We start from the raw sequence: 18,018 nt of genomic DNA, 5'->3' as shown, positions 1-18,018 counted from the left end.
GAGCCCGAGGGGGGACTCTGGGACCGGGCATTTTAGGGAGCGGGAGGGAGCTCATAACCCGGCAACATCTCCTTCTCCCCCATCTCTGCATGGAAGACGCCCTTTACTCCAGTGGGGAGCCAAGACCCAGACACACAGTCACTAAGCAAAAACACGCAGCAGCCAGGACGAGAGTGGCCAAGCCACTGGCGACTGCCCGAGAGGAGCCGACACCCGCTTCTCCCAGACCCGGGACCGGCTCCGCCGGGGCCTGCCTCGGCTTCCCTCCGCTGAGACAAGGCTTCCCAAGCCATTCAGCAAAGCCAAAGGCTGGGCTCCAGCTGAAAGACCGGGTCATTGGCTCATTAACAGGGAGCAAAGTGGAGTCTCTCCCCAATCCTGACTCCCGCTGGGGTCGTGAGATGCACGTCAGATTTGGTGGCAGAGAACCTGGGTTCAAATCCTGGCTGTCACAACCTGCACAATCCAGCCTTTCTGGGTCCAGTTTTCTGAACTATAAAACCAAACGAAAAACCAAACCAAGAGACCTTTTCAATTCCTACTTAAGCCTGCGTCTGTCTACATGAAATGTGCCCCTCTGAGAGCTAAGTAAAACCAGACCATCAAACGAGAGCAAGCTGGGTAAGCAGGCCCGCAGTCTGCGCTTTGCTTCCAAGGTCCCCTGGCTCGGGGAGGGCCGGGGCTCCGAGGGTATTTGCTCTGGGCAGATGCCAGAGGGCTCCGAGTTGGAGATGAGTAACAGGGAGGCCCAGGGTGGGCCCTTGGAAAAACTATAAAGGAAACCTGTCTTCAGCAGCCTCCCACATTTCTCCGTTGCCCCCTCCTCCTTGTTTCTTTCTGCGCTGACGGCAAGCCCTCCTGAACAAAACCCGCCTTCACTGCCATTAAAGGGTAATGACTGAGGAGAGTATTTGGGGACACGAAAGCCTCGCTATGTCCCTAAAAGCCTACCCGGCAGGCAGCCACCTACGTGGCCTATGTAGACGGTTCGGCTCCGTGTCAGGTGGAGGTAATGATTCAGGGGTGGGGGAGGATGGTGGGCAGACAGTCAGGGGAGGCCGGAGCTGTCTTTTACCTTGGGCACGGCCAGCGCTTCAGAGCATGGAGGAAGGGCTCCTCGGCTTTCTGCCTCCCGCACGAAAATTGGACGGAGGAGGAGCATGTGGGCCCGGCTCTGGTAAAGAGCACCTGGGGATGGGCGGGAGGGCTTGGGATGGGAAAGGGGAGAGTTGTTCAACAGGCAGAGAAACAACCTGGAAACCCACTGGCCGGTTCCCCTGGGCTTTGTGAACGCCACAGAACGCCTCTGCCCCAGCACTCGAGCGCCTGGGATCCCGCCATCCCAAAGTCTCTGCCTGACAGAGCTCCCTGGGGGGGTGCAGGTGCCGATGGGTGGGTCTTGGTACTCTGAGGCATTACCAGCTGCCATCCCCTCCCGGACCCCCTGGTTTAGGATTACAGACTACCAGGAATGATGACCACTCAGACCCCATAGGAAAAGACACAGAAAAAGCCCTGGCAGTGGCGAGAGGAAAGAGATGGGGCTGGGCGTCAGGAGCCAACCAGCCACTTTGCCAGTGCCAAAATATTATTCCTGGCTTTCTCTGCTCTCTGACCCAGGATACCTGGGAGAGCCGCACCCATGGGAAAGTTCAATGAAAGGACCTGGCTCCTGGAAATCATGGGCGGGGCCAGTAGGCAGAGACTCAGCTCCTGGCTTATGATTCAGGCAAGGACTATAAAAATCAATATATTTTTTTCTTTGCTGTTTATATGATTAGTCAGGAGTGATTTATTATAATTAAAAATTAATGCACCATAAATGAACCTAAAATGTGTGTAGCTGTCAGTGCTGGAAATTTTCCTTCTCCTTCCTCATCCCTATTACCAAATAACTGCAAGGGTTAAAAAAAATACAAAGACATAACTTTCTCAATGATCAATTCAAGCAAAAATCTCGTTAGCTCTTGCAATAGTGACTCATAAAAATTAGGAGTTGATAAAAAGTGAGGTTAAAAAATTGCTTTAAATCCCATAAACTCAGCCTTTGTTCTATTTCAAAGCCAAATATTTTAGTGTCCCCATTAATGGGTTTTTCTGAGCTCCTCTTTTATCAGCCTGAGATTGCCTGAATCCTCCGGAATGGTCCTGAAGCTGTGGCTGATTCTCAGACTCTAGGAATTGGGGGAGGTAGGGGAACTCTCTCAGAGCTTTGCCCACTGGGATGCTGTCAGAAGACTCCTGAATAGTGACCCAGTGCATCCCAGGAGGCCATCGAACTCGAGGGTAGCTCTCAGGTTTAGGAAGGCTTCTCATCTCCAAGCCTGCATCTGGCCTCTTGGGCAGTTCCCCCCATGGCTGCACTCTGTCCCCCAGGACTGAGCATACTCCATCTATTCCCTGTTGCCTAGAACAGCCATAAGGGCCAAAGAAAGACCTCATGATGGGGAGAAGAAAATGGCCATGGTTCTGTCTAAGCCAGCCAGGAGAACCCCAAGTGAGTAGGAGAACCCCAAGTGAGCAGGGAGAACTGCAAGACAAAGGTAGAAGGGACCCAGGCCATCACTCAATCGATCACAGACTCAGTGGTGGGGAGCTCCCACTGGAACACACTTCTCCGGGGGTCATCCATCCTCCTTGCCTCTGGGAAACACTTTGAGACAATTCTAATTGTCCTGGATTCTCTCTCTCTGTCCCCTCCCAGATCAGGCCTGAGCTCTCCTCTTGGCGAATCCACAAGGAACATTAAACACCAAACAAGGGAGGGAACCCTTGAAGCTTCTTGCGCGCCTTAGGAAAGATGTTTGGAAGCTCCTTAACAATCCAGGACACGCTTCTCTGCAGGCTCCCCAGTTTGTCGGCACCCTGCCTAACTTGGGCTCTCCTTTTGCTTCGTCCCTTCGGAGGCCCAGAGCCTTGACTCACATCAAAGAGGGGCTCAAGCAGCACGGCAAGCCCAGGTCGGCCCTCTCCAGACCTTGAGTTCTTCCCACCACACCTCTCATCCCTCCTCCTGTCTCCCACAGTCATCGAACTCTGGTCTGGGGATACTGCCTGGGGTCTCTGGGCCCGTCCTGTCCTCCAGGACAGCTCTCACCCTGGGCACAAGGTGCCGAGGCCCCTTTCTGTGGTATCATCTGTACAATGAGCATAAGTGGTGATGGGGAAGGTTCTGCAAAGGCTCAAGGCCTTCACAAACAGGAGCCATCATCATCTTCATCACTAACCAAGGCCAGCTAAATGAAACTGGAACCATCTCCTGCTCTCCTTGCTGATCCTTGGTCACCTGCCACCCCGGAGGCTCTGTGGGAGGGGGAGCCGACTCCACAGCTCGGTTCCTTTGCCCCTGCTCTTCATCCAGGGTGGCCGCTGCTTGTGGTGGGGAGCAGCGGGGAGAGCAGGGATAGCCACTCCTCCCCGGACCCCCTCCCCACCGTGGGCCTGGCACCCCCCCCCCAGGGCAGCCAAGTCTGAGCCCCAGGCCGGATCCTTCCTCACTGTGCTCTCAGGGTCCCTTCGCTTCTGTCCCAGCCTGGCTCAACGGGGCCTTCCCCTGCCAATCTTCTGATTTTACTCAATATTCTGTATATCCTGGGACTCTCCAAGACACGCCGACATCACTGAATAGCAAGCATCTCTCTACAATGACAGGCCCAGGGCTAATAAGCTGATGGCATGATGCCCATTTTGGAGATCTAGAAACTGAGATTCGCAGGCAAAGCAAAGGGCTAATGGTCATAGAGCTGATGCCAGAGTTATATCAGGCACTCTAAGTACAGCTAGCATTCATAGAGCATTTTGAATTTGCAAAATGCCTTGCAGATATTTCATTTTGTCATCAAAATAATTTGGAAGGCAAATGCGATTGTGACCCCCATTTTATAAACAGGGAAACTGAGGCTACTTAATATCTAAAAGGTTTGGACTCTAAGTCCAGCCCTCCATCTATTGCTCTACCAATTACTTTAATTACTGTTTGCTGACAAACTGCTTTTCTGACTCTCACCTTCCTCATTTGCACTGGGGGGTAGGGGGCCCAGACACATGACTTTCCTGGGACAGGAGGTCCCAAGTGAGGAAACCTCTACTCATCTAGATCAAGAGTGGCCCAGCAGGGGGTGGGGGGAAATGGCCAGCGGGGGAGAGAAGCGGTCATTGGGATGGTGGCCAGTGGAAGGGGAGGGAAGTGGTGAGTGGAGGGGGTTGGCCAATGGGGGGGGGGGGGAGTCAGCAGGGGGAAGGGAAGTGGTCATTGGGGCGGTAGCCAGCAGGGGGGGAGGGATGGCCAGCATGGGGAGCAGCGGGACTTCCTGACCGGGTCTGGCTTTCAGGTGCCCACAGGTATGGTGGGGAGAGTGAGGTCCTTCTTCTTCGAGTCAGGAAGACCTTTGCAGCAGTTTTCGAGAGCACAAGAGCTCCCCGGAGGAGTACTTCCCACACTGAGAAAGTGAAAGCAGCTCCTTGAAGTGATCCTTGCCATATCAGCCTCTTAGGGTGGTTGTGAGCAGGCTAATGCAAACAGCCCCAGGCCCACTGTGCGCCCCAGAGGGGACACTGTTGGTCACTCCGCTGGATGTCCCCCAGCATCTGAGACAGAGCTCCTTTTCTCCTGCTAGGGCTGGCCCCAGTCATCACAGCCCGACTGGCCATGCTCAGATCTGCTGCAGGGCTCCCTGCACAGGGACAGGCAGCAGAGGCTGCAGGTTTGCGCTTGGTAAGGTCCACCTGAATCCCTCATAAAGTCCCATGGCTCAGAGGCCATGGTGATCCTCGACCAAGCCGGCTGTCTGCTTCAGGGCTGGGCCAGAGGAGGACCGAGAAGGCCTGCTTCATGCTGGGAACTGAGGTAGAACAAATGAGTGGGAATAATTCATCAGCAAATCCTCATCAGAGGAGGATGCAGTCTTCCAATCTCCCTAGGGGATCTGGAGAGAAAAGGGAGCTGGGAACACTCTGGAAATTATAACCTGAGTAATTTTAAAAGATTTGCAGCTCCCCAGGATAAACTTGTCTGTCTGTTTTTGCTCTGGGGGTTTGAGGGGTAGTGAGGGGGTACAGTTCTGAAGAAGGGGAACTGGAGCCTGGATATCTCTCGTCTAAAAAGGCAATCTTCATGGTTGACTTGGGAGGGAATGGTTATCCTGAAGGCCATGAGAAGCAGAGAGGGTGGGAGAAGAAGAGAAAGACAGGAGAAGAAGATGGGCTAGATACAAGAAAGGTCTATTGCTTTTCCCATTGGGAACGAGAGCAAAAAGAAAACCATGTTCACAATACTTCCCCTGGGTGGAAGTTCCCACCCTGACAAAGCACGAGTGCCCTTGTCCCCAAGCACTTGAGACAAGACGCTCTTAGTCACTCATTTTCCATTCTGGCTGAAGGTGCGCAGACATGGGATGGCTCACTACGGTCAGGGGTCAGCTGTATGGCCACTTTTTGGTCATGAGACTGAGAAAAGCTAGCCACCATATTCATGAGGGTGAGAGCCACACTCTTGAAGCAGCCCCTGGTATGGGGATGAGGACGTGGGGACTGAACAGGCCTATGTGACCAGGAGCTAATCACTAACTCATGCAGGTCAGTCTCCCCATTTACAAAATGGAAATGATCATGCCGGGAATAGCCCTTCCAAGCTTGCTTTGAGGTTTTGATGATGTGAAGTACTTTGCAAACCTGAGGCCATGTAGCCTAGTGGTTCCTGGCATTGGTGACAGAAAAACCTGGCTTTCCTCCTGCCTCAGCCATATACTGGGCTAAGTCCTTCAATGCCCTTGGGCAATACCTTAAAAGCAGGTGCCAACCTGCACCAGGAGGAGGAGTTTCTTCACTCAGAGTTCCTTAGATCAATGAGCATAGCTCCAGTCCCATATAAATGTCATGTGTATTGATGTATCTATTTATACATAGATATAATTAGTATCACTATCACTACCCATAATCAATACATAATATTAAGAGGTACTAAGTTTTCTCTATAATCTTTCCCAGCCATCACTAAACCTCAGTTTGTTAGAGATGGCTGAGATTTATAAATGGGAGCAGAAGAAACATTTTCAGGAAGGTTAAATTTTCTCCAGAAACAGGAAACAAGACTAAGCAGGTCTCTCCTTGCCTCTAGAATCTTCCAGAGCTCAACTCTCTCTCCCTTTCCCTCTGCCCAAGTTTTCTGTGTCAGGCAAGATGGCAGCCTCTCTAGCATTGACTCTCTAAAAGCCTTTTCTGGAAAGAGGCGAGCTTCGTGGCAGCAGTCCTGCGGGGCAGCATGGCCCAAGCAGTGGCGTGGCAGCTTCTGGAGGCCTCGGCCACAGGATTTCTCTTCATTAGCACTGAGGAAGGACTAGCGTACCAGAACCTATAGCTCACACAAAAGAGCCCTTGTGGTCAGATCCCTAGAAGGATCCCCTGAACCTTGGGACAGTGCATCCTCCACCCTGGAGACAGAGTCTGACTTTAATAAAGACTTAAAAGCTGAGTAATAGACTGGGGAAATGAGCAAACAACAGAAAAAGATGCTGACTACAGAAGTTACTATGGTGATAAGAAAATCAAAATACCCAACTCAGGAGAAGATAAAGTCAAAGCTTCTACATTCAAAGCCTCCAACAAAAATAAGAATTATTCTCAGGTCATGGAAAAGCTCAAAAGGGATTTTAAAAATCAATTAACAGAGATAGAGGAAAAATTGAGAAGAGAATTAAGTATGGTACAAAAGGAAACACAAAAAGCTAATATGAATGCCATAAAAAGAAAAATTGGTCAAATGGGAAAAGAGATATAAAAGTTCACTGAGGAAAAAAAATTTGTTGAAAATTAGAATTGAACAAATGGAAGGTAATAACTATGAAAATCAAGAAACAATAAAACAAAACCAAAAGAACAGAAAAAGAAAAAGAAAAAGAAAACAGGTCCAGACGTGACACAATTTCATTAACTGGTAGTAAATGGCAAAGTGAGATTTCAAACTCAGACACACAGAATCCAAGTCTTCCCTCTTAGTAATAAGTCCTCTCTGTTACTGCTGCATTCTGTGGTTATCTTTTTGGGGTTTCAAGAGAACCCTACCTTCCTGGGCAATGAAGCTCAGGTGAAGTTCCTCAGTCCAACTAGTTGTATCTGACAATAATAATTGTGTATGTATGTGTATGTACGTGTGTGTGCATGCACACACATATTAAGGAGTAGGGCTCACAGTGGGTTGAATGGCCCATGGCCTTCTTCCCCTCTATTGTGCTAGAGAAATTAATTTCCAAGTGATGCTGGGTGGGCCAGTGGGTTTTCTGGCTGATAAGATGAAAGGGCTCAACCAACCCCAACAACCAAAGAATGTCAAGTTCAGGTCCCATTAGTTGATTTGAACTTGGTGATTTTCACTTGGACATAAAAAGCCTCTCCCTTTCCATAGTACGGACTCCTCCAAATAACTGAATTAGAAGCATCCAGGTGCCTAAATAGGGACTCCCGCAGAGCCCTTAGGCAGCAAAGAAAAAAGCATTTGGGCTCTGGTGGCTGGCTGACGCCGGCCCAAGCAAGGCTGCGAAGGGATGGAAGCTGATCCTGAGCTTTTATTCTTTTCTAAACGACACCATATGGCTCTCTCTGGGAAGCCATCGCCCCTGCCCCCAAAACCACAGCTCACTTACCCCCACACCAGGCAGCTCTCGGCCCGACAAAGACTCCGAGAATGAGTTCCTCCAAGTGTTCACCAACTGCCAGCCCAAGGTGGAGGAAGACTGTGGAGCTAAGTCAGCGGCCTTCATAAATGTCTAACTTCAGGCTACGTCTGGTCATGTTCATCCTTCCCAGAGACTCACAGACTAGGACGCAAATACGGGGAACACTATTCTCACGCCGTGTCTGTCACCAGCATGGGGATAACGAGGCGGCCTCTTTACCCTGCTCTGGATCACACAGCTTTCTGCTCTGGGAGACAAGCCCGACAGAGGCGGACCTCGTCCTAGGCAGCCCATGCTGAGCGTGTCCTCAGGGCAGGCGGCAGGAGCTCTCAGGGCCACAAACTCACAGTACAGAGGGAGCATGGCCTAGCCACTGAGGGTCTTACCAAGGCCGGCCACGGGGCATAAGAGGGGTGGAGGGAGGGCCCGTGCCAGGACCATGGTGGGGAGAGGAGGGGAGGGGGCCGTGCTGGGACCATGGGGGGGAGAGGAGGGGAGGGGGCCGTGCCGGGACCATGGGGGGTGGAGGGAGGGCCTGGGACCACAAGGGAAAAGACACATATAAGCCTCAAGGAAATGGAGAAGAGGAGCAGAGGCCTTGTTCACTCAGGTGTTAAGTGGAGGCAAGGGAAGGAAGGCCTGACCTCTCCAAGGGTTAAGTTTAAGAGCCCCCTACCTCACAGAACAGGGACTAGCCCTGCAACATTAATTCCTAAGAGGGTACACATTGAGGATGTACATAAGTTCACAAGGGTATGGGATTAATTCCTAGATGTCAGATTCAAAATGGGTGGTTGCTGTTACTATTGCTCCTGAGCTTTCAGTTAATGCTTAGAGATTTGCAGAGCACTCTACACGGAGAACCCTTTGATCTTCACAACAGTCCAAAATGAGGAAGCTATTATTATTTCCATTTTAGAGACTGAATAAGCTGTGGCGGAGAGAAGTTAGATGACTTGTCCAGGGTCCCACAGCTAAGTGCGTAGGAGACTCCAGCACTCTCAGTAGCAGAGGCCGCCACTTAAGCACCTACTAAAGTAACCTGGGGATATCCTGGAGATACGTCCTTTGCCATTAAAGGGAGGTCAAAAATGGTGCCTTTTACCCCATCAAGCTATAGGATCTATAGGCTACCAGTCTGGAGGGACTTGGGGCTCTTAAAAAACCTAGCAGGCCTTCCCAGGGCACCTGATTTGACCAGGTGATCTCTTTCTTAGGACGAGCAAGCAGTCAGGTGGGAAGGGACACATTGCTACCTGCAGCACTCTCCCGTGGAAAGAGAAGGCTTCTTCTGCTTGGTCTCCAAGGGCAAAGAGCTGGGAGGATCGAGAAAACATCTTCTCCTAAAGCAATGGGCTGCTGGGGGGCAGAGGGAAGGAAGGAAAGAGAGACAGACAGACCCTTCTTCCCGGAGGTCCTTAAGCAGTCCTTTCTGACTCCATTTGGGATTTTCTTGGCAGAGGTCCTGGAACAGTTTGCCATTCCCTTCTACAGACGAGGAAACCAAGGCAAACAGGGTGAGGTGAGTGGCTAGGAAGTGTCTGAGGCTGGAAGAGGAGTCCTCCTGGCTCTAGGCCCTGCCCCCCTCGCTGGCCATGGGCTTCGTGAGGCCTGTACATTGTAGAGGGGACACCTGCTCAGTGATGGGCTTTCTGAATGCTGTGTTTCGATGGCCCCTTTCCCAGCAAATGGTCAGCCAGCCAACACTTGGTAAGTGCCCAGCCTAGGCCAGTCCCTGCATCAAGGGGTGGGGGTACAAAGCCACGTGAGCAGGCTGCCCTTGGCAAGGCTCCATTCCCTCAGAGGCCACGACGGCCCGGACATACAGACTAAGTACGGCCGCCCCACCGGCAGGTTAGTGAGATGCCCATGGGAACCCATGGTTGGGGCACCCCCGGGCCCGGGCCCCCAGGTTGCCAGGCTCCCTCTCAGGCTCCCCACACCTTCTGCAGTTGGTCTATTTTTACCTTCTTGCCACGTTTCCTTCCCTCCATGTAGACAGCCATCAGCCCAGCCAGACCCCCATCCCTGCTCCTCCAGCCCACCCCCCCGAGCCTCCTCCAAGCTGGCTCTTTGGGCCTCACAGCAACTCCAATTCCGAGTCCCGTCCACTCTTCAGTCCTGAGCGATCTGACCACGGCACTCTCCCACTCAAAAGTCCCAGCGGCTCCCAGGAGTGTCAGGAGCCCGGCCTCTTCCCAGCTTCCCTCTGCGAGCCTTTCACCGGCGGGACACGGCGTCCTGGTCCCCGGGCCTCTGGGCTGCTCTCCTGCCTCGCCTCTGCAGCCTGGTCCTTGCGCACGGTCCTTCCAGGCCCTACTTGGGGCCTGTGCCTCAGATCTGCGCGCAGAAGGGGCTCCTCAGCTGCAGCACAGCCAGGTGCTGACAAGCGCGTGCTGACTGACCCGGCTCCTATGGATCTGCAGAACACTCTATACTTTTCAAGGTAGGCAGGATCAGGATTGCCCCGGCACACCCGGGGAAAAGCTCTCCCAGTGAGGTCGCACGTTGGCTGTCCAGCGGCCCCAGAGGGGGAAGCGCTCAGGCCAGGGTCACCGAGGCCCTTCTTGGATCCAGGCCACGCTTTGTGCCTCCTGCCACTGCACCTGCCAAGGTGCTGGTGGGGGGACGAAAGGGAAGGGGCGCTGTAGCGGAGGAGAGCGTGGCTGCTGGGGGCTCCGGGCTGGGAGGGCCCAGCCTGTGCCATTAAATAAGCACGGGGCCCACGGACAGAGAGAGAGAGCTGCTCCAGAAGCTGTCTGCAGGGAGCAGCGACGGGTGCATGTTCTGTTACCATGGAGACCTGCCCCTGAAAATAACTTCAATTCCTTGAAAATAGCTACAAACAGTAATAAGGATAGATGCCCTTATGATTGGATGCCTCTGGGCTCTTCCCCCCAGATCTGAGGTGACAGGCTCCTCTCTGTGAAAGGTTCACTGTCCTTGCCCCCCCATGAGGCAGAACCTGCCTTCCATCTTTCTAATTAGGTTTCTTGACGTAATCTCCTTGGAAGCATTTTTCAGACAGGCTACAATCTGAAAGTGGGAAGGAGGGAGCCGAGCCGCGAGGGAGGAGCGCACGGATGTCCGGGGGAGGACACATGTGGGCCCCGAGGGGCACCCTGACGGCCTCCGACCAGCCACGCCGGCTGACTCCAGACAAAGCGTGTAATGCCTTCGCGGAGCGTGGGACTAGAATCAGGGGCTCCGGTTCTCTTTTCCATTCCCTGGTCAGGTTTCCATGGCAATCTGGGCAGGGCGTGAAAGGCAGGGAGGAGAATTCTGAACATCCCAGACTGCAGGTTCCTAAGTAGTCATGTCTGCGCGTTGCTTTCATCTCTGTTAGCTTCTCCACACCAGTCCTGCGAAGCGGGGAGGCGTCCCCCACCTCTGGACATGAGGCAGAAAGGGGTCACAAGTGGAAAAAGAGGCCCTGCTCCACAGGCCGAACGCTGCCTCCCGCGGCTATCCCCTCTGTGGGCCTGTAGAAGCCACAATGTCCCTGGGACTCGGCTTCTTCAGGGATGGTGGGGATTGGGGGAAGGACCACTTGGCCTCTTAGCCCTTCACTCCTAACTTCCAGGGTCCCCTCAGCTGCTCTTCAACTTGGGTCTCTGACAGACTCTAACGATGCAACTAATCCCCCAATGCATTGCAGACAATGGGGATTCCAGAGAAGAGGAGGAACCTCTCGGTCCTGCTGTTCCCTCCGAGCTCTGGAGCTGGAAGGAGTGTAATCAGGAGAGGGAATAAAGAATCTACTTACGGAGAGAACATAGACTACTTTTTCATAAGCAAGAAGTTTGTTTCTGATTTAGGAAAGGGGTTTGCCGAGTCTGCTGACCCAGGAAATACCAATTCTTGGCTTAAGCTAACAAGGAATTCAGTCTCAAGGTGAACGAAGGAAATGATGGGGTCAGCAAGGACGGGAGACCCTCTGGGTCTGAGAACTGAGGAGGTCAAGATAAAAGGCATTCCAAGGTCATGCTCTGCTGCCGAGGCCAGAAGGTGCTTCAAGACTGTGCTCTTCCCAAGGTCAGAGGGGCTCTCAGGTCACCCACGCGCTCTCCAAGCTCATGCTCTGCTCCTGAGGCCAGAAAGCTCCCCAAGGTTGTGCTGTCCCCCCAAGGCCAGAAGGTCGCGCTCTCCCCCCAGGCCAAAACGCTCTCCAAGATGGCGCTGCTCTCCCGAGCTCACACGTTCCCCAGGGTCAGAAGTGCTCCAAGGCCAGAAGGCCCCTGCTCTCCCCCAAGGCCAGGGGGCTTGCCCTCGAGGGAGGAGGGGGGAGGAGGCGGCGGCAGGGCCGTGCTCCACACTTACCAAGCTGTGCATGATTTTCAGCCCGTTGGGGTTGATGGTCAGGGCTTCATCGTAGAGCTGTTTTGCCTCCTCCAAGTTGCCTTTCATCTCTTCCAGCCTCCCCCGCATGTAGAGCACGGTGTGGGAGGTGGGGAAGAGGCCCGCCGCCTCCTGGATGCAGAAGCCTGCTTCTTTGAGGTGCTGCTGCTCCATGAAAAGTTCAGCTACAAAAGGAGAAAAGTGAGGGTTGGCGGGGGCAAGAACGAGGGGAAGGGGCCGGGCCCCCCCCGCCAGCCCCGCAGGTTCGTCCCAGCGCCGGGGCGGGCTGCCTGAGAAACCTGCCTTCCCCACTAACAAGAGAGACTGTCAAGTCCCCGCAACAGAAATCAGTGAGAGAACAGCGGGCGAAAGCTCTGCCCGGGAACAGCTGGCTTCGCCCTCTCAGGAGGGCTCCCAGAGTCCGCAGCGCGCCCACGACCCTGCTGGGGGGCACTCGCTGCCCGCCGGGCCTGGCTAAGCCCCGGGCCCCAGTCTGCCTCAGTTTCTCTCTGGAAAGCAGGGATAGCGCCTCCTGGTGCTGGCATAGCCCGGTGCCAGGCATGCACTAAGTGAGGCAGCGTTAACTCCCCCAGTTTCCTCATCTCTAAGTGGGCACAGTGAGAACACCTGCCCTCGTCAGGGCCGAATCGGCCGGGCTGCCGGGCCCCTCGTCAGTAAGCGTTCCCTCCGCTCCTCGCCGGTCGAGGGGCCCCATGCAGAGGTGGAAGAGCGTGTGGAAGAACTGCGGCCGACCACCCTTGGCAGGTGAGGGAGATGCCCACGGGGTCTCCCTGGTGACACTACCAGCCTCCCCGAGCCACGCCCCCGCAGCCCCCGCACTCAGCCCCGAGATCCCGAGCTTGGACAAAGCCCGCAATGCCCGGGCCCTGCGGCCCGACGAGTCAAGCTTTGTGCCAAAGCTGCTGCTGCCCATCCCCGTCAGGGCACCGGTCCGGCGGCAGCTGCTGGAACTGAGCGCCCCCCACGCTGCCCGTGGGCACCCGCGGCCTCCGGCATGTGGCCCCTCGCTCCGAAATTCAAGGTCAGCTGGTTTTGTCCGGCTCTGGGCGCCCAGGGGCGGGAGGCAGGTTCCGTCTGGCTCCCTCAGGCTCGGGACTAGGGCACCGGCACCGTCCCCAGTGACTCCGGCTGCCTCCCCCAGCACCCCCGGCGTGCACCAGAAACGCCCCGGGGCGGCCCCCTCTCCGGCCCTGCCTTCCCAGGTGAGCCGCGCCTGCCGAGGTGCCGGGGCCCTGCCGGGGGTCACCAGGGTGGTCGCGCGGCGCCGGGAGAGCCCTCTGGGTTCTGGTCCTTCCGCCCCCTCTGCCAAGCACCTCCCGGCACTGCCCGGGCGCTCCCCCAGGCACGGGGGACTTTCCCATGGGACACACCTCCTCCCCGGCCTCACGTTCCCCGCGGAAGCTCTGGCACAGGGCTGGGCTCACGCAGGTGCCCGGTAGTTCTTTAGGTGTTTGCTGTGTGCCGAGTGCTGGGGATCGGTAACCCGGGAGGAATGGGGAGCCGCAGGAGCTCCCTGAGCAGGACGGCCACGATCGGATCTGTGGCTTAGGAAAGGGAGTTTGGCAACTGAGAGCAAGACCCAGGGGAGGGGGCCCCGTCTGAGCCTGGCGAGGGCTGGGGAGGCCCGTGTGTCCTCCCAGCGGGGGGCGCTGTGAGCCTGGGCTGGGGCTCGTGGGGGAGGGGGGTCTGGCAGGGCCAGGGGCTACTCTGGAGACCCGCCCTGAGGCAGCCCCAGCCCCAGGCTCAGGTAGTCGGCTCTCAGGCAGATTTCTTAAGCTCAATTTCCTCCCCTATCAAAAGAGGGGCTTGGAATGGGGTCTCTTAGGCTAGAGGGCACCAGCCAGGAGGGCCCGCCTCCAAGTCCTTCCTGAGAAGCGCACGAGCTTGGGACGTGGGCAAGGCAAACCTCTGTGCCTCGGTGGGCGCCCGGGCCCACTCGGAAAAGCTCCTGGAGCGGGACAGAGACAATCCCTTCTTCCCACTGCAGTCACCTCCGGACTCACGTCCTCGCCAGGAAAGAGGCGGAGCTGAGCCCTGGTGCGTCCCAGCCCCTCGCCCCCCGCCGCAGAGAGCACCAGCCAGAGGGCCGGGCCGTCTGCGTGGGGGAAAGAGGAAGCCGTTCCCCGTCCAGCTCCTGTTCCAGGACAGCTGCCTCCGAGCCTGTCCCATCACGGTGGCCCCCGGATGCCGGCCCAGCCTCGAGCTCTGGGGACAGGGCACCCGGTCACTGGGGCTGAGATGGGGCAGCTCCCCAGGGCCCCCCGAGCAGAGCACCCACCCCAGGCACGGCCCATCCAAGCCCACAGATGCCCAGGCCCGGCCTGGAAACCCCCACCTTAAGGGGGGCTCGCCGCCCGCAGCCTCCGCCAGGCGGCTCCTGCCCAAAACCAGGCCCATGCTTGCGTGGCGGAGGAGTGAGCTAAGCCCAATGGGCACAAGGGGAGCGAGCCGGGGGCTTCTCGGAGTCCCCTGCCCAGGAACGGCAGCGACCCGGGCATCCCCTCCCCCCGAGCCGAGCCGGTCCTTTGCTAAAGGCAGTGATGAGCAGTTCTGCCCGAGCAGCCTCAAGCCTTTAGTAGCAAAGGCCCGCCTTCTGTCCCTGAGTGGGGCCCGAGCCCCCTGAGCATCCTGGCCCCTCCGGGGGCCTCTCGTGGCTGCCCGAGGCCGTCGGGAGGGCCCTTCCCCAGGCAGTGAGCAGCAGTCACAGAGCCCGGCCCGGGAGGAGAAGCCTGCAGTCCCTGCAGTTTTACAGCTATTAAGGCTTAAAGTGGCACCTCGCGCAGCGCTTTAAAGGCTGACTGCCCTAGGGGCGGGGCCCGATCAGGGCTGGGTGACTCGGCCGGGCCGCGGCCGCCGAGAACAGTGATCGCTGGGCGGCCGCCGTCGGACCGTGGGCAGCCTCCAGGCCCCTCTTCTCCTGGGAACGCACGCCTATTTCCCCTAATGCCCCGGGGCAGAGGCTTTTTCCAAAGGGCTTTCCTGACCACAAAGGCAGAGAAGGCAGGCAGGGCCGGCAGCTGAGGCCATGGGCCTGACCACGGACAGAGGCCTGCCCACCGGCGGTCAGGAAGGGTCTCCGTGGGGAGGGCGGCGTACGGAGGGGGGCAAGAACGGCTCTGGGAACAGCAGGGGCCGCGCCGGGACTGACCCCTGGCGTCCGGGGAGAGGTTTCAGTGTGAACGAGGACGGGGGCGCCTGCTATCGTGACCTCAACCTGGCTGCGATCTGCCAAGTGTGTGACTGCAATCTCACCTACCTCATGCATCTGAACACCTCCTCCTGAGGAGGGCTTCCCCCTGTCACCCAAGGGTGAGGAGTCACCATCAGAGCCGGGGCGGGAGGGGGAGGAGGGGGCCGGCCCCCCGGGCTCTGGGCCCGAATTCTGCTTTCTCACTTGGTAGAGGGAGCACATGTGTGTGCACTCACCCTTTCCCGCCTTCCTAGGGGGACTCTGTGAACAGTAAGCCCACAGTATTGCCAACTCGGTAGGGACAAGTCAGGCAAAAAGCTGCCGTGGGAAGAAGGCTCTGCTTCAGGGAGGGAGCTCTCCGCAGCAGCCCGGTGGTCCTGCCTGTCAGCTGGGCCTGGGGTACGGCCTGAACCCAGACAAGGCCCCGGGCAGGCAGAGCTGGGGGGCCGCAGAGCTCTTCTGCCCTGGGGCCTTGGCGCAGCCCGCTCTGCCCACTGTAGCCCAGGACCACGAGCCGTGGGAGGGTTCTGGGGCTGTGGGAGGGCCGGACTCCTCCTCCCCCACATCCTGTGTCCCCGCTCCCTGCCCAGCACGTTACCAAACATGGTGATTCCTAGGAAGCCAGCTCCAGCCCTCGAGGCGTGAATGGGGTGGGCGTCATGCCCGCTGTGTGCATGACTGACTTATTCAGATCCAAGCCTGGACCTTCTTTCCCTCCCTCTATGGTCAGGGAGGGGAGATAATTATTCCTAGTGCCGTTTAAAAAGTTACTCTTTATTTCAGCAAAATGAGAGCCACTGTATCTCCTTCCTGACATTTTTCAGTGTATCTTTCTTAACCTCCATTACCCTGTTCTCTCCTTTCTCTTTCTCCCCTCTCTTCCTTCTTGTATCTTTCCCATTTCCCACTAGCTTACTCTTCTCTTCTCCCTCCTATTCTCTGCCTGTGTGTGTGAGAATATCGACTCAGTGTCTCTCTCTCAGCAGGCTACCTCAGCAAATGGAAAACATATGTTCTCTTGAGTTATTTGAGAATTGTCATTTATTATATTTTCTTAGGCAGCCTAGCCTGCACCTCCACAGCCCTGATTTCCTTACCAATACCACTGCTCTCTCATCTTCCCCTCTATGCCCACGTCCAACCCTTTGTTCCCAGGACGGGGGTGTAGGCCGTATAGGTTACTTTCTGCTAAGGTGGGCGCTTCTCTCCCTAGGACCTGCCCTCCATCCAACCTTGAATCTTCCAGAGTAAATGGGTGAGATGGGACAGGCTCACAGATTCATCCATTCTAGACCCATCTTTGGGGACCAAGGGTTTTCTCCATGTCAGAGGCACCCCTGTGGCATTTAATATCGGGTAGGGAGAAAGGCAGTCCATTTATATAAATCAGGCCTTGCCATGGGGATTCCAATCAATCAATAAGCTGGAAAGGTTAACAGCCTAACAAGACTATAGCTATTCACCTAGAATTCAAAGATGAGAGAGAGAGAGAGAGAGAGAGAGAGGGAGGAAGAGGGAGAGGGAGAAAGATGAGTTGGGCCTGATGTGGGGCATGAACAGGCTTGGGAACCTGTCACAGGACTGGAAAGAGCCATTGTTAGGGCTGAATAATACCCACAGCCAAGGCTGGCACTTCTGTAACCAGCTGGCTCTGGCCCTTCACATGGAGACCCAATACTATGGAAACAAACAATAATCCCATCTGACAGACTAGAGCTAAACTAAGGAGAGCACACCAAAGAGTGGGGGGGGAGGGCAGGGGAAAAGGGGAAAGAAAGAAGAGAGAGAGAGAAGAATGGGGAAATGAGACAAGGATAAAAGGAGAGGTAAAGGATGGGGAAAATGGGGAAAGGACAGAGGTGGATGTGGAAGAAAAAAAGGGAAAAGGAAAAAAAGGAAAGGGAGAGGAGAAAATGATAGGGAAAAGGAGAGAAGAATAGAGAGGGAAGCAGGAATGGCTCAACTAAAAGAAGACTAAGGAAAAAGGACATACTATCTTTATTCTTGACCCTAGAAAGGAGGGGAGGGGGAGATGGAGAGAAGAGAAAGGAGAGAGAAAAGCAGAGGAAAGGAGACAACAAAAGAGTCAGGAGAGTAAAGAAGAGAAAAAGAATGGTAGAGGAAAAGAAGGAAAGGGGGAATATGAAAAGAATAGAGAGGGGAAGACAAAGAGATGAGGCAAAAAGAAGAGAAGGGAAACAGGGAAGGATACCCTCTCCCCCCCCCTCCCCCCCCCCGCCCCGATGCTCTTCCAAAAATAACTATGAACAAGAGCCAAAGCCCCAGTTCTTTTCCCTGTTCCCAGAGCCTTCCCTGAAGCTCTTACCAACAGCTGGGACATCTCAAGCTTCCAGAACTGCATATGGAGCTGGGGTGCCAGCCTCTACATGGGGGTACTAGGCTTTCTGAAGCTGGAGCTGAGCTTTCCTTCCCCTATCTTCAGGGGCCTTCCTATTCACATAGAGGTGGTGAGTGTCTGAGTATCAGGGAATCAGGAGGATTCTCCCAATCTCAGCCCCCCACATCCACGCCCTCCAGAGCTGGAGCTGTCATAGCATGGGGAAGAAAGTACAGAGGGCAAAGCCTGGGGTGGACAGGCCCTCTCTGAAACTGGCCAACCAAGTCCTGACACTCTGGATTCCCAAGCGGCTGCCACAGGATGCCAGCTTCCTACCATCCTAGGTGGCACTGACCTGAAGTCCCAGCCGGAGCCTTCCTTCTGGACAAAAGAAGGGGTACTTTTGTATCTGGGAGCTGGGGGCTGGGCTGGAGCATTTCTGAGCGATGTCCCAGAGTATA

The 18,018-nt window shown here is 55.6% G+C and overlaps 1 protein-coding gene across 1 annotated transcript in view; it reads right to left on the bottom strand.

Annotated features, from left to right (window-relative positions):
• Nucleotides 1–18,018, bottom strand: part of TTC7A (tetratricopeptide repeat domain 7A) — a 174,452-nt gene that overhangs the window by 10,333 nt on the left and 146,101 nt on the right. The window contains exon 19 of the mRNA XM_051975219.1: nucleotides 11,991–12,193. Coding sequence (XP_051831179.1) covers nucleotides 11,991–12,193 — 203 coding nt within the window. The remainder of the gene's footprint in view (nucleotides 1–11,990; nucleotides 12,194–18,018) is intronic.

Source organism: Antechinus flavipes, chromosome 2 (genome assembly GCF_016432865.1).
Source record: "Antechinus flavipes isolate AdamAnt ecotype Samford, QLD, Australia chromosome 2, AdamAnt_v2, whole genome shotgun sequence".
NCBI classification, from domain to species: domain Eukaryota; kingdom Metazoa; phylum Chordata; class Mammalia; order Dasyuromorphia; family Dasyuridae; genus Antechinus; species Antechinus flavipes.
The sequence above is the reverse complement of the archived record's forward strand: the minus strand, read 5'-3'. Positions and strand labels throughout refer to the sequence as shown.